At 40.1% G+C, this 17008-nt stretch overlaps 1 protein-coding gene across 1 annotated transcript in view; it reads left to right on the forward strand.

Moving 5' to 3' along the window:
* Window positions 1-17008, forward strand: part of ITGBL1 (integrin subunit beta like 1) — a 177560-nt gene that overhangs the window by 82902 nt on the left and 77650 nt on the right. Inside the window, exons 3-6 of the mRNA XM_038759722.1 lie at window positions 245-391; window positions 2456-2578; window positions 8644-8784; window positions 13247-13387. Coding sequence (XP_038615650.1) covers window positions 245-391; window positions 2456-2578; window positions 8644-8784; window positions 13247-13387 — 552 coding nt within the window. The remainder of the gene's footprint in view (window positions 1-244; window positions 392-2455; window positions 2579-8643; window positions 8785-13246; window positions 13388-17008) is intronic.

Here is a 17008-nt window from a genome sequence, read left to right on the forward strand (position 1 = left end):
GCTCTGCCACTTGTCTGCTGCATGACCTTGGGCACGTCACAACTTCTCTGTGCCTCGGTTATCTCACCTGTAAAATGGAGATTAAGACTATGAGCACATGTCAGATAGGAACTGGGTCCAACCCAAATATCTTGTATTTACTCCAGTGCATAATATGGTGCCTGGCACATAGCAAGCACTGAACAGATGCATAAACAAAGAAAAACCCAGTCTTTTACAGGATGTTGCTTCTTTAAATTCCTAGGTCATGGCAAGTGTGACTGTGGAAAGTGCAAGTGTGATGAAGGGTGGTATGGTGAGGCTTGTCAATACCCAGTTAATTGTGACCTTACAAGGAAGAAAAGCAATCAGATGTGTAAGAATTCACAAGATGTCATCTGCTCAAATGCCGGTAAGAAATTGGATTTTTTATAGGTGAGACATTTTCATTAGATGTTGAAGTGATAACAATGGGGCTATAATGGAACTATTCCTAAAACTATTTTAGCCTGCACTGTGTAGTTTTGGAGAGAAAGTAAGACTGCTTGTGAGTGTATTTTTCTGAAATGAAATTCGAGAAAATCAATGGAAAAATCATTATCCAGCTAAGACATGTACGATCGGCAGAGACCTCAGCTGTTGGAAACAGGCTCCTCAGACAGAATATTTGCAGGAAGCCACACTTCTGCTATGTTTTCTGCCCAAAAGAGTGAATTTTGATGTCAGATTAAATCTTACATAAAGGATTTTTGTAAACCAATTTATTATATTTTGATTATGTATTGAGTGCTTAAATTTTCACATAGTGATTTCACTGATGGAAGCTTCAGTGGTCCTAGATAGTAAAAATTATTGAAAGCATGCTCTAACAACTTTAGCACTGTGGGGGCTTAGATCTTTTATGGTTTGTGAAAAAGTATTTCATATGCTTAGTAGAATTTGGAAACATTTTTTTGATTTAATAACTTTAAAGCAGATTAATAAAAGGATAATGCAAAGCACTTGTGTTCCATTTTGTTATTGAATGAATATGCTTTCCCAGCAGAAAGACAATCATCCTTCCCCTTCTCTTCTTGAATAAATGAGGGCCGTGACCCTAATTAACAGGAACTCTGTTTACCCACCTGGGTCATGGTGAAAACAAACTTCTAAATTCTCAGGATCTAATCTTGACTGGTTCAAGATACATACTCTCAATGGTTGATACTGATAGGCCATTCCCCCCATGGGGGTTGAAAAGTTTTTTTGTGGATAGGGTTCTGAGGAGATTTTTTAGCACTTCACTTGGCATTTGCAGAACACCAGTTTGATGAACATGAACAAGGGTGCTGCTATGCCCGAGAGAGACCGCAAAATGACTAACTTCAGACTGTCAAGTAATGGTCGGTAGAAGTAACCATATTTCCACCATCAGTGGCTCCTAACCAGTTCTGAAAACTAATAGTATAGCATTTATTGAGTGCTTAAATTTTCACATAGTGATTTCACTGATGGAAGCTTCAGTAGTCCTAGATAGTAAAAATTATTGAAAGCATGCTCTAACAACTTTAGCACTGTGGGGGCTTAGATCTTTTATGGTTTGTGAAAAAGTATTTCATGAGCTTAGTAGAATTTGGAAACATTTTTTTGATTTAATAACTTTAAAGCAGATTAATAAAAGGATAATGCAAAGCACTTGTGTTCCATTTTGGTATTGAATGAATACGCTTCAGTCCAGTGCACTATACTAGACGCTTGGTTGGTCTGCAGAAGTAACCATATTTCCACCATCAGTGGCTCCTAACCAGTTCTGAAAACTAGTAGTATAGCATTTATTGAGCACCTACTTGGTCCAGTGCACTATACTAGACACTTGGTAAATACCAAATAACAAAACGACACATTCCATGCCCATAAGGTGCCTGTACTCCACCAAGATCTACCAAAGGCACAGTTGCCACACTGACATATTGCCGCTTCCAGAGCAGATGTTGTGAGGGACAACTGCAGTCAATCAATCAATTAATGGAATTTATTGAGTGATTGGTAGACATAGTCCCTGGTTGCAATGAGTTTAAAGTCTAGAGGCTGAGCTTACGCGGTTTGCTGGATTAGAAATACAGGGGGAAGAAGATGTAGACAGAGGCTACTGCTAAAGAGTTGGGAGTACCAATATGAGTCACTTCAAAGGCAACAGGATTCTGAGAGAATTCTGAGGCGATTCTGAGGAGAATCAGCCTAGTCAGTGGGCAAACAGGAACTGTTTATGATGGCTTGGGGGACTTCAGGCTGTGGCCTTCATCCTTGGTTTCCCAATGGGGATCTAAAGGAAAAAGGTTTTAATGTGAATCTCACGGACTGGTCCTTGCTCTGTGTAATCTCCCAGCAGTTTTCTTAACTCATCATTCAGCAAGAAACAGTCCACATGCAAGCCTACTAATCCAGCTGTTTAAGAAGATTGAAGTGCACGGCTTTTTTTTTCTGTCAACCTTTCCAGGTACTTGCCAATGTGGCAGGTGTGAGTGTGACAACTCAGATGGCAACGGACTGGTATATGGGAAATACTGTGAGTGTGATGACAGAGAATGCATAGATGAGGAAACAGAAGAAAGGTGTGGAGGTACGTGCAAATAAAAACTTTGCCACTCAACTGAATTTCTTGTTTCTTAGATTCAGCGCTTAGAACAGTGCTTTGCACATAGTAAGCGCTTAATAAATGCCATCATTATTATTACTTAAGATCAATATCTAAATAATCTTCATTTAGTGGAAATCACACGCACACCCACACATATAGAGACTATATACATGTACACACATTTCTGCCTTGACTGTTGACTGCATCAGCCCCCTTGATGACCTCCTGCTTCCTGTCTCTTCCCACTTCAGTCCATACTTCACTCTGTTGCCCAAATCATTTTTCTAAAAAACGTTCAAGTCCATATTTCCCACTCCTCAAGAGCTTCCAGTGGTTGCCAATCTACTTCCAAATAATAATAATAATAATAATGGTATTTGTTAAGCGCTTACTATGTGCAAAGCACTGTTCTAAGCACTGGGGAGGTTACAAGGTGATCAGGTTGTCCCACGGGTGGCTCACAGTTTTAATTCCCATTTTGCAGATGAGGTAACTGAGGCACAGAGAAGTTAAGTGACTTGCCCAAAGTCCCACAGCTAAGTGGCGGAGCCGGGATTTGAACCCATGACCTCTGACTCCAAAGACCGTGCTCTTTCCACTGAGCCACGCTGCTTCTCTAACATCAAATGGAAACTCCTTACCATTGATTTAAAAACACTCAATCGCCTTGCTCCTTACTCTCGTATCTTGCTGATGTCCTGTTGCATCCCAGCATATTCACTTTGCTTCTCTAATTCCAAACTCGTCACTATACCTTGCTCTCATCTATCTCGCCTCGTACTTCATGCTTCTGGCCTGGAACTCCCTCCAGTTGAATTGCTCATAGAGCATCAGTCTCCCCACCTACAAAACACTATTAAACTGACACCTCCTCTAAGAGGCCTTCCCTGACTAAACCCTCACTTTTCCTAATCCCTCTCCCTTCTACATAACCTTTGCACATGGGATCCTTTTTCTAAAAGAACATTCAGTCCACGTCTCCCCACTCCTCTAAAACCTCCAATGGTGGTCATCACCTCTGTATCTATTTTACGTTGCTTTAAACTACTTTAAAGTGGCTTGAAGTTACTCAGTCAGCTCTTACCCTCTTACATTTCCTCATTGATATCTTACTACAACCTAACTCCAACCTACTCTCTGTATCTCGATGTCACCTAAAAAAAGTTTATTTAAAAGAAAACAAACTTCTAGACTGTGAGACCATTGTTGGTTAGGAACCATCTCTATATGTTGCCGATTTGTACTTCCCAAGCACTTAGTACAGTGACTGACTGAATGAATGAATGTTTCTTGCTCACAGTGATCGTACAGTCTAGAGGGGGAGACGGACATTAATATAAATTATAATTGTAATTATGTATTTTACATAAGAGCACTGGTTTAGTTGTATCCATTCCAGCACTTAGTACAATGCCTGACATATAGTAAGTGCTGGGATGGATACAAGCAAATACCCCAGTCAGGCATTGTACTAAGCACTGGGGTATTTGCTTGTATCCATCCCAGCACTTACTAGACGTCAGGCATTGTACTAAGTGCTGGAATGGATACAACTAAATCAGGTTGAACACAGTCCCTGTGTCACAGGGGGCTCACTGTCTTAATACCCATTTTTCAGATAAGGTAACTGAGGCATAGAGAAGTAAAGTGATCAAGGTCACATAGCAGACAAGTGGCAAGAGTCAAGAGAAGCAGTGTGGCTCAGTGGAAAGAGCAGGGGCTTTGGAGTCAGAGGTCATTGGTTCACATCCCGGCTCTGCCACTTGTCAGCTGTGTGACTCTAGGCAAGTCACTTAACTTCTCTGTGCCTCAGTTACCTCATCTGTAAAATGGGGATTAAGACTGTGAGCCCCCCGTGGGACAACCTGATCACCTTGTAACATCCCCAGCACTTAGAACAGTGCTTTGCACATAGTAAGCACTTAATAAATTCATTCATTCATTCATATTTATTGAGTGCTTACTGTGTGCAGAGCACTGTACTAAGCGCTTGGGAAGTACAAAGTGCTTGTGCTACTATTATTATTATTAGAATCCTGGTTCTTCTGACTCCAAACCCTGTGCATGGAAGGCAAATAGAATAGAGAAATATAAAAACTCATGTAGATTATAAACATTTATTCACCTGGAGAGGAAATGTTCACTAATACATTTGGTCATACTACTATAGGCAGAACCCAAAATTTGCCCATTTGGAGGAATTGCTTCGACCACAATGTGACTGTGCCTGCTGGGATTTATGAGCATTTCTATGTCTAAGTAAATAATGCAATAGTGAGAGCTGAAGCAATTTCTCATTATTTCAAAACCTTTGCCTTTAAGAAAAAGAGGATTATTCGACCAGAATGATCTGTTTTGTGTGTCTATATATATTTTTCATTATCTAGTGAATTGCTCAACTCTCATTTTCTTTTACCTATGTAGACCATGCCAATTATATCTAGTTTTAGTCTCATCTGGGGGCCAATGGAGAAGGGAACAGAGGAATCCAGGTAGTAGTACTCGTAGTGTGTACTGAATGCAAGCTCTGTGCAATGCACTGTATTAAGTGTTTGAGAGGCACAACACAATCAATCTATCAATGGTACTTACTGAGCTCTTACTGTGTGCAGAAGACTGTATGAAGTGCAAGGGAGAGTACAATTCAACAGAGTTGGAAGGCACATACCCCGCCCATAATGAGACACTTTCCCAGTCTGTAAGGAGTTTATACTCTAATGGGGGTGACAAAAAGACATAAAAGCAGCTATAGAATAGAATAGATATTTATACATTGGTACTAAGGATGAATACATGGGGCAGACAGACATACATCAAAGTAAATGGTGAATAATCCAAATGTGTTGAATGCATAATTGAATAGACATTTATATATAGGTTCTAAGGATGAACAGAAGAAGATACAAGGAAGTATTAAGGTAGAGAAGATTCGATTGGCTCTTCCTGAAATATAAGAGGTTTTGTTGCTCCTTCAGTTTCGGTGTTTCATGGCCCGTTTGGGTCTGCTCATGCATGGCCTGACCTATCCTTCTCTACAGACCTCTCAAAATGACTCCCACCCATCGTTAATGCTATCATTATCCACCTTGTACTATTGATGCCTAGTGAACACACGCCAGACCTAATTTGTCCTGGAGTGGATAAGGAGGAATTGAGAATTCTCACATTGTCTCAGTCTCCATCACAGTGTCTTCGGAATAAAAGGTGGAAGAGTGGGGTTGGGGGAAGTTTGGGAAACAAAATTCCTCTGTTATCAGGATTAGAAGTTGCCATCCAAGACTTGGTGCTTTCCTCTCTCAGCTGGAGGAAAAATGACTTTTGCACGGTGAGTTGAGCTCATTTGGTTGACTGCTGATAAGGGGAGATTTGGATTGCTCTGATCTCCTTTTGCGGCAGTTTACACATCAGAAATCCCAGGGTTTTGTCCCCAGGTTCAGGGAGTGAGCATGGCATGCTCTGATATGAAGGCAACCCTGATACACCAAGTATTTTCTATGTGACACAGTCCAAAGCCTAAATAGTCCCAGGTGCAGCTCAATTTAAAATAATCAGAACTTTAGGAGCTAAAAAAGGGGAAGGGTTCTGGACCAGGACAAAGCAAAGATCTGAAAATGCAGGAAAGATAGAAAGGTCGAGTGCCAGAGAAGTACAGAGGTGGAAAGGGGGAATAAAAAGACATAGGGGAAAGGGAAAAAATCATAGAAAAGTGAGTCTGAGAATCATAAAAACAAGTATGCAACACCCCTCTGCACTAGGATACATAACCCTTAAGCACTCAGCGTGGCTCAGTGGAAAGAGCACGGGCTTTGGAGTCAGAGGTCATGAGTTCAAATCCCAGCTCCACCAACTGTCAGCTGTGTGACTTTAGGCAAGTCACTTAACTGCTCTGTGCCTCAGTTACCTCATCTGTAAAATGGGGATTAAAACTGTGAGCCCCCTCTGGGACAACCTGATCATCTTGTAACCTCCCCAGTGCTTAGAACAGTTCTTTGCACATAGTAAGTACTTTACAAATACCATTATTATTATTATTATTATTATTGATATTCATCCTACCCTCTGCCATGTCGCTATTCCATAATTTATTTTAATGTCTGTCTGTCCCTATTAGACTGCAAGCTCCTTGTGGGCAGGGATCATATCTGTCAACTCTAGTGTATTTTCCCAAATGCTTAGTACAGTTCTCTGCACACAGTAAGTTCTCAATAAATACAACTGATTGACTTCACTACAGGCCCAAGAAAGTTCAAAATAGACATCTGTTTATATAAATAATTCAAGTTTACAGTCTCCCCGTCTAGACTGTAAGTTCCTTGGGGACAGGGAAACTGTCTACCAACTCTGTCATATCGTATTCTCCCAAGTGCTTAGTACGGTGCTCTGCACACAGTAAGCGTTCAATACATGTGATTGATTGAAAGGCACGTTGCCACTTTAGCCATATGCAGACAAGTTCCAATCTCTCCACCCCACCCATGTTTGGTCATATAGGAAGGTCTTAAAATATTAAAGGTCATAAAGCAAAGACTTCACTAAGGGAAGAACCATAGTTAATTTTCTTTCCTCATTAAGCTTTCTGAATTTTGTTGAAATACCAACTCAGGTTGAAGCAATGTTAGGATAAAAAATACTGTAGTCACAATTCTTGTGTAAGGATCATCGGAGAAAACACTCAGTGCTTTTCAATACATAATAACAAGCAAGACAAAATTCAGAGCTTATCACTTAATCGATCAGGCTATTTAATGAAACTAATAGAAAATCCCTTGAACTGCCATCTTACACCCCCCAGCAATGATTGGCACTAGTAGAGAAAAGCTATACAATAGCTGAATGCGGTTTTAATGTTTATCAGATAATGCTATAGATTTCTAATATAGGTCTCACTGATGAGATATTTCAGTTTCCTTCCTTATCTTGGGCTAAATAAGAATAAATTCTTTATCATGGATAGGACATTCATAAGATTATTCATTCATTTATATTAATGTCTGTGTCCCCCTTTGGACTGTAAACTCATTATGGGCAGGAAATCTATCTGCCGATTTTGTTATATTATACTCTCCCAAGCACTAAGTACAGTGCTCTGTACACAGTGACCACTGAGTAAATACAATTTGGATAAGAATTGTGGTAGGGAAGCCCAGGAGAGAAGGAAGTGGAGAAGAAAAAGAACCAAAGGGACAATATGATAAAGAATAGAATAGGAAATATTTTGAGAACTTTTGGTGGATTTTTACACTTAAAAAGGGCCTGATTCTGAGCCATTCTGAGCAAAACCATTTTTGTCCTTCAAAAGGCAGAGGAAGAAATCTTATCTTTTCTGCTCAAGCCAATGTACTGTCTGGAAGTGGGAAGCCAAAGCTGAATTGCAATAAATGGAATAATTAAGTGCTGAGTACAATGCTCTACAAACAGTATGCACTCAATAAATACCATCGATTGATTACCAAGTCCCTTCAGTTAGCTGGCTAATGAGTGAGGTCATGTTGGGGTCTTTAGCAAATAGGGGAAATCTGTGAACTGTTTTTCAATCTATCACCTGGTTCAACCTTTTAGATGCAAGAATAATCACTACTGATTTTCCTCAGGTAAAAGTCCTTTATTTTCTAAATTTGCCTCCCTATTTGAAAAGTACGGTAATTTTAATAATATTCTCCCAAACAGGACCATGCACTTTTTGGTTTACGGATAAGATGGATCTCTTTGACGAACACATTTTTCTTTTGGAAAAAGTATCAAATAATTCCTGCCATTTTATTTTGACTCAACAATTTCCACTATAGATAATATACCAGCTTCTGTTAGAACTACTCCTAACGTGTTTGTTTTAGGGAATGGGAATATGCTCATTTCCAGTTGTCATTTTCATCACTTAGCTGAAATGTTGAAGGCAGTGGTTTTTTACAAAGTCAATTTTTTTTCACAGAAGAGATTGCTTTAATTATGAATATAATTGTGGCAAAATTGTCACCAATATTTGGAATGTTAATGCTGCTTTTGAAACTTGCCTTTTTCTCACTTTATAAAATTCATTTTGGGTAAAGGCCATGGAAAGTGTTACTGTGGAAACTGTTTCTGTGAAGCTGGTTGGCATGGAGATAAATGTGAATTCCAGTGTGACATCACCCCCGGGGAGAGTAAGAGAAGATGCACATCTCCAGATGGCAAAATCTGCAGTAACAGAGGTCTGTCTTTCACATACTTTCCTACATATATAGTCTGACTGGGGAAAGACCATGTGGTGTTTCCTGTTTTTATCCTCAGATTTTCTTTTCATTGCAGTGGACCTTGACTTTTAAAGTTATTCATAGGATGCCTAAAAAAATACACACACACACACACACACACATATATATATATATATGTATATACACACATATACATATATATGTGTGTGAGAGAGAGTGTATGTATGTATATATATATATAGTGTATGTATGTGTGTTTATATATGTAATATATATACGTATATATACATATATGTGTGTGTGTGTGTATGTGTATATATATATATATATATATATATATATATATATATATATAATTTGCTCTGATATTTCCAAACTGGAAGGAAGCAACCTGCAAGACAAAAAAATTTACCTTCATAATCTCTTCTGCTTAGCATCACTGAATAAATTGTTAAAATACCGGCTGTAATTTCTTTGGCTGCTTGCCAAAGTAGCCAAGTAGAGCTAAAAGAGAATTCTCATAGATATTTATGTTAAATGTATCCCTACTCACAAAGCATTCTATACCATGTGCATCTAATTATCCTGAGAGCATTTAGAAAACTCTGTTGTTAATTATGGGGAAATTGAAAGCTTGGCACAAATGCAGAATTGATGAAGGTTCATTTAACTTCTGGTCTCAAACAGTAAAAGTCCAATATTGGAAACAATAAATTCACAGAGGGTATGTGTCAAATTGGATATTATTTTCACAGTATGAAGGTGATATTTTACCATGCAAATTAAGGAAGGACCTACCCAGAAAACATTTTATTTGAATTAGAGCAGGAAACCTGAGTGGTGAATTAAGATGGGTGCCACTCAAATACAGGCAGACCACTGCAGACTATCAAACAAAACCATTTTTGTTGTTCAAGAGCAGCTGTTTGTTCAAATAAACCTTCATGATGTCTCATCATTTCTAAAGGTTTCTTGTAGACGCAATTATGCTGCATATTTTGCATTCTAGTTTTATCAGGCTTTTAAATTTGTTCTCATATTTTTCTAGATTTGCTATTGTAAAAACATGCCCTTTGGGGTGAACACTCAACTCAGGATTACTTATGTGACATGCTACAGAGTAGTGTGAGAAAGCTGACTGTGTGTATGACCTTCTGTTACAGTTCCAAGTGGTTCTGGAGTCACACTTTCTGTGAACTCAGTTTTCCAGCCCTGCCACTAGATCCCTAATGTCTCTTCATCCATCCCTCAACACCCCTTCTAACACAGGATGATAATAAAGGGTTTGAAGAGGTAATATGTTAAAGATAAGGCTTTTTCACATAGAGTGTTAAAAGCACTGGCCTCCTACCTTTAAAGCCATTAATCATTAACTTCCGGCCTTAAAACCTCCTTATTTTTAACACCCTATTTGAAACTCTGGGGTGAAGCAGAGAAGCAGTGTGGCTCAGTGGAAAGAGCACGGGCTTTGGAGTCAGAGGTCACGGGTTCAAATCCCGGCTCCACCAACTGTCAGCTGTGTGACTTTGGCCAAGTCACTTAACTTCTCTGGGCCTCAGTTCCCTCATCTGTGAAAGGGGGATGAAGACTGTGAGCCCCCCATGGGACACCTTCGGGCCTCCCCAGTGCTTAGAACAGTGCATTGCACATAGTAAGCACTCAGCAAATGCCATCATTATTATTATTATTAGAATCTGAGTGGAGAGGGCCTGTCTTTAACACTTTCTTTTTTTTAGACCCATAATTGAAATGCCCCATCTCAAAACTGGGTGGGGAAGGATTTACCCCCAATCCCAGCCTCCAGAGCCTGATCCAGTGTCTTATTCTTTCATCCCTTTGTACATCATGACTTGCTCAAATTGCCAATTATCCAGGATTCAAGTTTTAGCTGCATACAGTTAGTTCATTCATTCATTCATTCAATCGTATTTATTGAGCACTTACTGTATGCGGAGCATTGTACTAGCGCTTGGGAAGTACAAGTTGGCAACATATAGAGATGGTCCCTACCCAACAACAGGCTCACAGTCTAGAAGGGAGAGACAGACAACAAAACAAAACATGTGGTCAGGTGTCAAGTCATCAGAATAAATAGAAGTAAAGCTAGAAGCACATCATTGACAAAATAAATAGTAAGTATGTACAAGTAAAATAGAGTAATAAATCTGTACAAACGTAAGCGCTTAGTACAGTGCTCTGCACACAGTAAGCACTCAATAAATGCGATTGATGATGATGTGACCCTGGGCAAGTCATTTTGCTTCTCAGTGCCTCAGTTGCCTCGCCTGTAAAATGGGGATGAAAACTGGGAACCCCATGTGGGACAGGGACTGCATCCAACCTGATGACCTCGTAACCTAATCCCATGCTTAAAACAGTGCCTAACCAATACTTAAAAAAAAAAAGAGGCTCAATTCAGGAAGAGTGCTCTGGAAAAAAAATCAAAGATAGACGCAAAGATATGTGCGAAAGGAGAATGAAGGCCAATGAAGAAACTGTGATGTCTGAGCTCTCTAATGACAATTTCCCGGGCTTTTTAGAATACTTGCTTCCCAGTGTGAGTCCTCAGCACATCGACTGGTTCTCCCCTTCAGGCACCAACATAAATTTAGTTAGTTCAAACTTAGCATTGTTTTCTGGCCACCTCCTCTCCACAGCCCAGTAAACCAGTTCCAAACAAAGCTTGGCAGGAACATTTCATCACACTAATCTGGTGTCACTGGTAGCAAATGAGCAACCTTGCCTTACAAACCAACTTTTTTCCATTATCACCTAGACTCTAGCTAAATGCCCACATGAGGAAAAAGTGTCTTTTGAAGGCTTGTTTCTAAAAGAAGTGATCTTTTACAGATATTGTGCTGTCAGTGTTACCAGGCACTTTTACATTTCCGTCACTGTTCAAACATTAGAAGTACGTACATGTTTTTCTATGCCATTTTATTTATGATCCTACCTTATTCAAATAAATTTCTTAAAAATTGATAGACACTCATATTCCTTCCGTTCTGCCCTTTTGTCTCTCCACACTTGGTATTTATCTCATCCCCACCTCCACCACGCTTACCCATCATTCATTCATTCAATCGTATTTATTTAATGCTTACTGTGTGCAAAGCACTGTACTGAGTGGTTGGGCAAGTACAATACAATAAACCAACATTTCCTGCCCACAACAAGCTTATGTATGTACATATCTGTAATTTATTTATATTAATATAGATTAATATAGGTTTCTCCCTCTAGATTGTAAGCTCAGTGTGGGTAAGGAACGTGTCTACCAACTCTGCTGTATTGTATTCACCCAGTGCTCTGCACAAAGTTAGCAATCAAAACCACTGATTGATTTTACACATTTACATATGGATTTCCTCTGGGGTAATTGGAGGGCTTCAAGTAAAACCACCCAGAGAGCTGTTGCTGTACAAAGACAGATGCAAATGCAACAGAAAAATGCTAAACATGGAGAGACAACCACTTGACAATCTAACTTGTTTCATATTCATGTAAAATGGGGATTAAGACTGCAAGCCCCCCGTGGGACAACCTGATCACCGTAACCTCCCCAGCGCTTAGAACAGTGCTTTGCACATAGTAAGCGCTTAATAAATGCCATCATCATCATCATCATATTCACCAATTGCCGATCCTTTCTCTCCATCTGCTTCCCATCACTTCCTCTATCTCGCCACTACCACAGTAGATCTTTTGAAGCCTGATGGCTGAAAATATAAGGGAAGGTTGTTCAGAGAAGTCCAAACTCAGGAAGACAGTAGGTGCTTCAGAGCCTCAAAGAAGAACAAAGGAGGTGTGATTCCTTCTAATTATACTGAGCAGATTTTCTGGTTTTACCAGGACAGGATTAGAGTTTTGTAAGCTGTTCCAGGCAACTGAAAAAAAAAAAAAGTCCAAATATTCTAAAGCTCTCATTATCCTGACTAGCTGATTAACTGACTTTTCGCTTGGATACACAGATACGTTTAGCCATCCACCACGGCACTTATATGTCCATATCCTTATACTCAGTTGCTTCTTTTCTTGGAATTTATTTTAATGTCCACACCCCCTTACTAGACTGCAAACTCCTTGAGGTCAGGAGTTGATTCAATTGTCCTCTGCATGCAATCATCACACAGTAAATTCCATTGATTTATTGCACCGGAATAATGCTGCTCTGGCTCATTTTAAGTGTCTTGATCATTTTAGCTCCCATCTTTATGTCCAATAGACTCTGGGATTATTTTAAATTGGGTAGAGTCATTTGCAGCAGAAGCAGCTACCAAAGGGTTTACACAGGGTTTGAGGCCAGATGAGTGAGGCAATAAGATATGAAACTTTGACTTGGGCATCTCCAAGTTCTATCAGTGCACATATTTGATGGGTAGGTCAGGAAAATGATATCTACTGTTTCATTCTTCCCTGGCTTGGACAAACCTCTGAGTGAATTTTTGCTTTCTTTCAGGCACCTGTGTGTGCGGTGAGTGCACGTGTCATGATGTAGATCCGACCGGAGACTGGGGAGACATCCACGGAGACACCTGTGAGTGTGACGAAAGGAACTGCAAGGCTGTCTACGACAGATATTCTGATGACTTCTGTTCAGGTATGAAACAGTTTTATTTAAATGACATTTCCCCAATCCTCAGGAAACTCCCATGGTCCCCCAATCTACCTGTGCATTGAACAAAAACTCCTCACCATTGGCTTCAAAGCACCCAATCATTTTACCTTTTCCTATCTCACTTTGCTACTCTCCTCATACAACCCAGCCCACAGTATTTGCTCCTGTAATGCTAACCTTCTGGCTGTATTTTGATCTCTGTCTATCTCTCTGACAATTCCTCACCCATATATTGCCTCTGTCCTGGAACGCTGTGACACCTCAATTAGTCTCCACCCCTTCAAAGCCTTATTTGAAGACATATCTCCTCCAAAAGGCCTTCCCTGACTAAACCCTCCTTTCTCATTCCCTTCTGGGTCACCCTGACTTACTCTCTTTATTCATCCCCCCCTCCCAGCTCCACAGCACTTCCCCCTCTAGATTGTAAGCACGTTGTGGGCAGGGCACTGTTATATTGTACTCTCCCAAGCACTCAGTACAGTGCTCTGCATACAGTAAGGGCTCAATAAATATGATTTGAATGAATGAATGACAAGAGCATGTTTTCAATAAATTTGCATTACATTTCCATTATTAAATAGGTTAGATGGGCTTAATGGGGATAGGTATTCTAATTCTTATAATACTCCTAGATTGGCATAGTTTATATTCATAAGAAACAGTATGAGGGCATTTTTCCCTGGAGACACTGGAGTGAAATAGTCCCTTCAGCCTGTTTCTGACAATCAAGTTCTTCACTTTCCCATCTTTGTCCAAGTCAGCATTTTCCTCAGCTAAAGTTTTCTACGTGAGGTTATTTTCAAAAGACATCCCGGTCACGCATGGATGATAAGCAGAAAATCTTAGTACTGGTCTCCTGTGTTTGCTCATATCAAAATGATGATAATAATTAATAATAATTACGGTATATGTTAAGCGCTTACTATGTGCAGGCACTGTACTAAGCTCTAGGGTTGGATACAAGCAAATCAGGATGAACACAGTCCCTGACCCACATGGGGCTCAGAGTCTCAATCCCCATTTTACGGATGAGGTAACTGAGGCACAGAGAAGTTAAGTGACTTGCACACACTTGCAGAAATTAAGTCACACAGCAGAAAAGTGGCAGATCCAGGAATAGAACCCATGACCTTCTGACTTCCCAGGTCCATTCATTCATTGATTCAATCGTATTTATTGAGCACTTACTGTGTGCAGAGCACTGTACTAAGCGCTTGGGAAGTACAAGTTGGCAACATATAGAGACGGTCCCTACCCAACAGTGGGCTCACAGTCTAGAAGGGAGAGGCAGAGAACAAAACAAAACATATTAACAAAATAAAATAATTAGAATAAATATGTACAAATAAAATAAATAAATCACCTATGCCATGCTGCTTGTCATGAGGATGATGATAACAATAATGATAATAATAATGATAATAGTGGTTAAGCACTTATTAGGTAGCAGCCAAGCCTTGTACTAAACACTGAGGGAAGTTCACCAAAATCACATCAGACACAGTCCCTGTCCCACATAAGGCTCTCAAAGTCTAAGAGTGGTGAGGGAAACCGGTATTTAATCCACATTTTACAGATGAGGAAACTGAGGCATTGAATAGTTAAGTGTCTTGTTCAAGGTCATACAGCATGCAAGTGCTACAGCCAAGATTAGACCCAAGCTCCTCGGACTCTTGGTGCCATGCTCTTTCCAGTAGGTCACCCTGCTTCTTATTGTCCATATTCAGGACACATATTTTTAGCTGACGGAGAACATGCAAAGAAAATCTAACCTTTAAAAATGGCATTAGTTTGGGCTTTTTGAAATATAGACTATCTTATTTTAACCTGTCAAATTTCCCGAGGGACCACCCTACCCAAGGCAATTGTGTAGTGGAACTTTTGATGATGTGATAACCCTTCTAAGCTACTAAGGGACAGTGCAGGACTTAGTTTCTGTGTGCTAAACAGGGAACTATCAATTTTCAGGGACCAGGACTGGCAAAAATTGAAAGACATGGACATACTGTTTCAAGTTTCTAAATATAATCCTAAGTAGCATTTAATAGTTTTAAGAAATGACTCATTTGCAAGGAATTTAGTTCAGAATGATATTAAATAATATCATGCAGGCCAGAAATAGCTCATTTAAATTCCAAGAGGGCTTGAAGTGCTCTAAGGAAGAAGCCCACTTACTCCAAAGATGCTTGGTCTGTGTTCCTTTTAAAAGGCTGACATTCCACAAGCCATTATCAATCAGTTGTATCTATTGAGTGCTTACCATGTACACAGCACTGTACTTAGTGCCTGGAAGCATACAATATAACAGAGTTGGTAGAGACTTTGCCTACGTTCACTCACTCAATCATATTTATTGAGGGCTTGATCTGTGCAGAGAGCTGTAGTAAGACACTTGGAAGAGTACAAAATAACAATAAACTGACACATTCCCTGCCCACAATGAACTTAGAGTCTAGGGAGGGAGACAGACATTAATATAAATTACAGATAGGCACATAAGTGTTGTGGGATTGAGAGTGGGATAAATAAATGATACATATCCAAATGCATACCCTCTTAGGGTTGCACCTGGGGAGTTTCCAGTATTCTACCAGTCTTGACTACAAGAGCGAGAGTCAAGCAGGGGCATATCCATTCCATTCCTAGCTTGGCCAGTGGCTAGCAAGTGAAAGGCAATCTGCTACAAGTTAAAACTCACCTGTGCTGGGCAGCAGTAGCTTGGGAGAGAATCGAGGGCAGAGACTCAAGTTTACTGCGTGGAAGGAGGCAATGGTAAACCACTTCCATATTTTTACTGAGAAACCTCTATGGATACACTACCAGAATAATTGCAGATGGAAGTGGGGCGTTCTGGGAGAGACGGATCCATGGTGTTGCTATGGGTCAGACATGACTTGACAGCATAAGACAAGGAAGAATCAGAAGGGGAGGGAGTAGGGGATAGGAAGGTATCATTGGGGAAGACATCTTAGAGGAGACATGATTTTAATAAGGCTTTGTAGGTCAGGAAGAGTGATGGTCTGTCAGCTGTGAAGAAGGAGGGTGTTCCAATCAATCAGTCATATTTGAGCTCTTACTGTGTGCAGGCACTGTATTAAGCACTTGGGAGGGTACAGCATAGAGTTTGGAGTCACTTCCCTATACACAATGAGCTTACAGGCCAGAGGCATGACATGGGTGAGGGGTTGACAGCAAAATGAATGAGATCAAGATTCAGTGAATAGTTTAGCATCAGAGAAGCAAAATGGACATGCTGCATTGCAGTAAGAAATCAGCAAGGTAAGACAGGAGAGAGCAAGGTGATTGAGTGCTTTAAAGCCAAAGGCAAGGAGTTTCCCTTTGATGTGGCAGTAGATGGGCATCCATTGGAAATGCTGGAGTGAGGAAACATAGACTGAGTGTTTTTTTTAGATAAAATGATCCGGACACTAGAGTGAAATATGAACTGGAGTGGGGAGAGACAGGAGTAAGGAAACACAGACTGAGTGTATTTTTTAGAAAAAATGAGCTGGGCAATAGAGTGAAATAGGAACTGAAGTGGGGAGAGACAGGAGGAAGGGAGGCTGATGCATCAGTCAAGGTGGGATTGGGTAAGAGTTTGGA

Source organism: Tachyglossus aculeatus, chromosome 17 (assembly GCF_015852505.1).
Source record: "Tachyglossus aculeatus isolate mTacAcu1 chromosome 17, mTacAcu1.pri, whole genome shotgun sequence".
Taxonomy (NCBI): domain Eukaryota; kingdom Metazoa; phylum Chordata; class Mammalia; order Monotremata; family Tachyglossidae; genus Tachyglossus; species Tachyglossus aculeatus.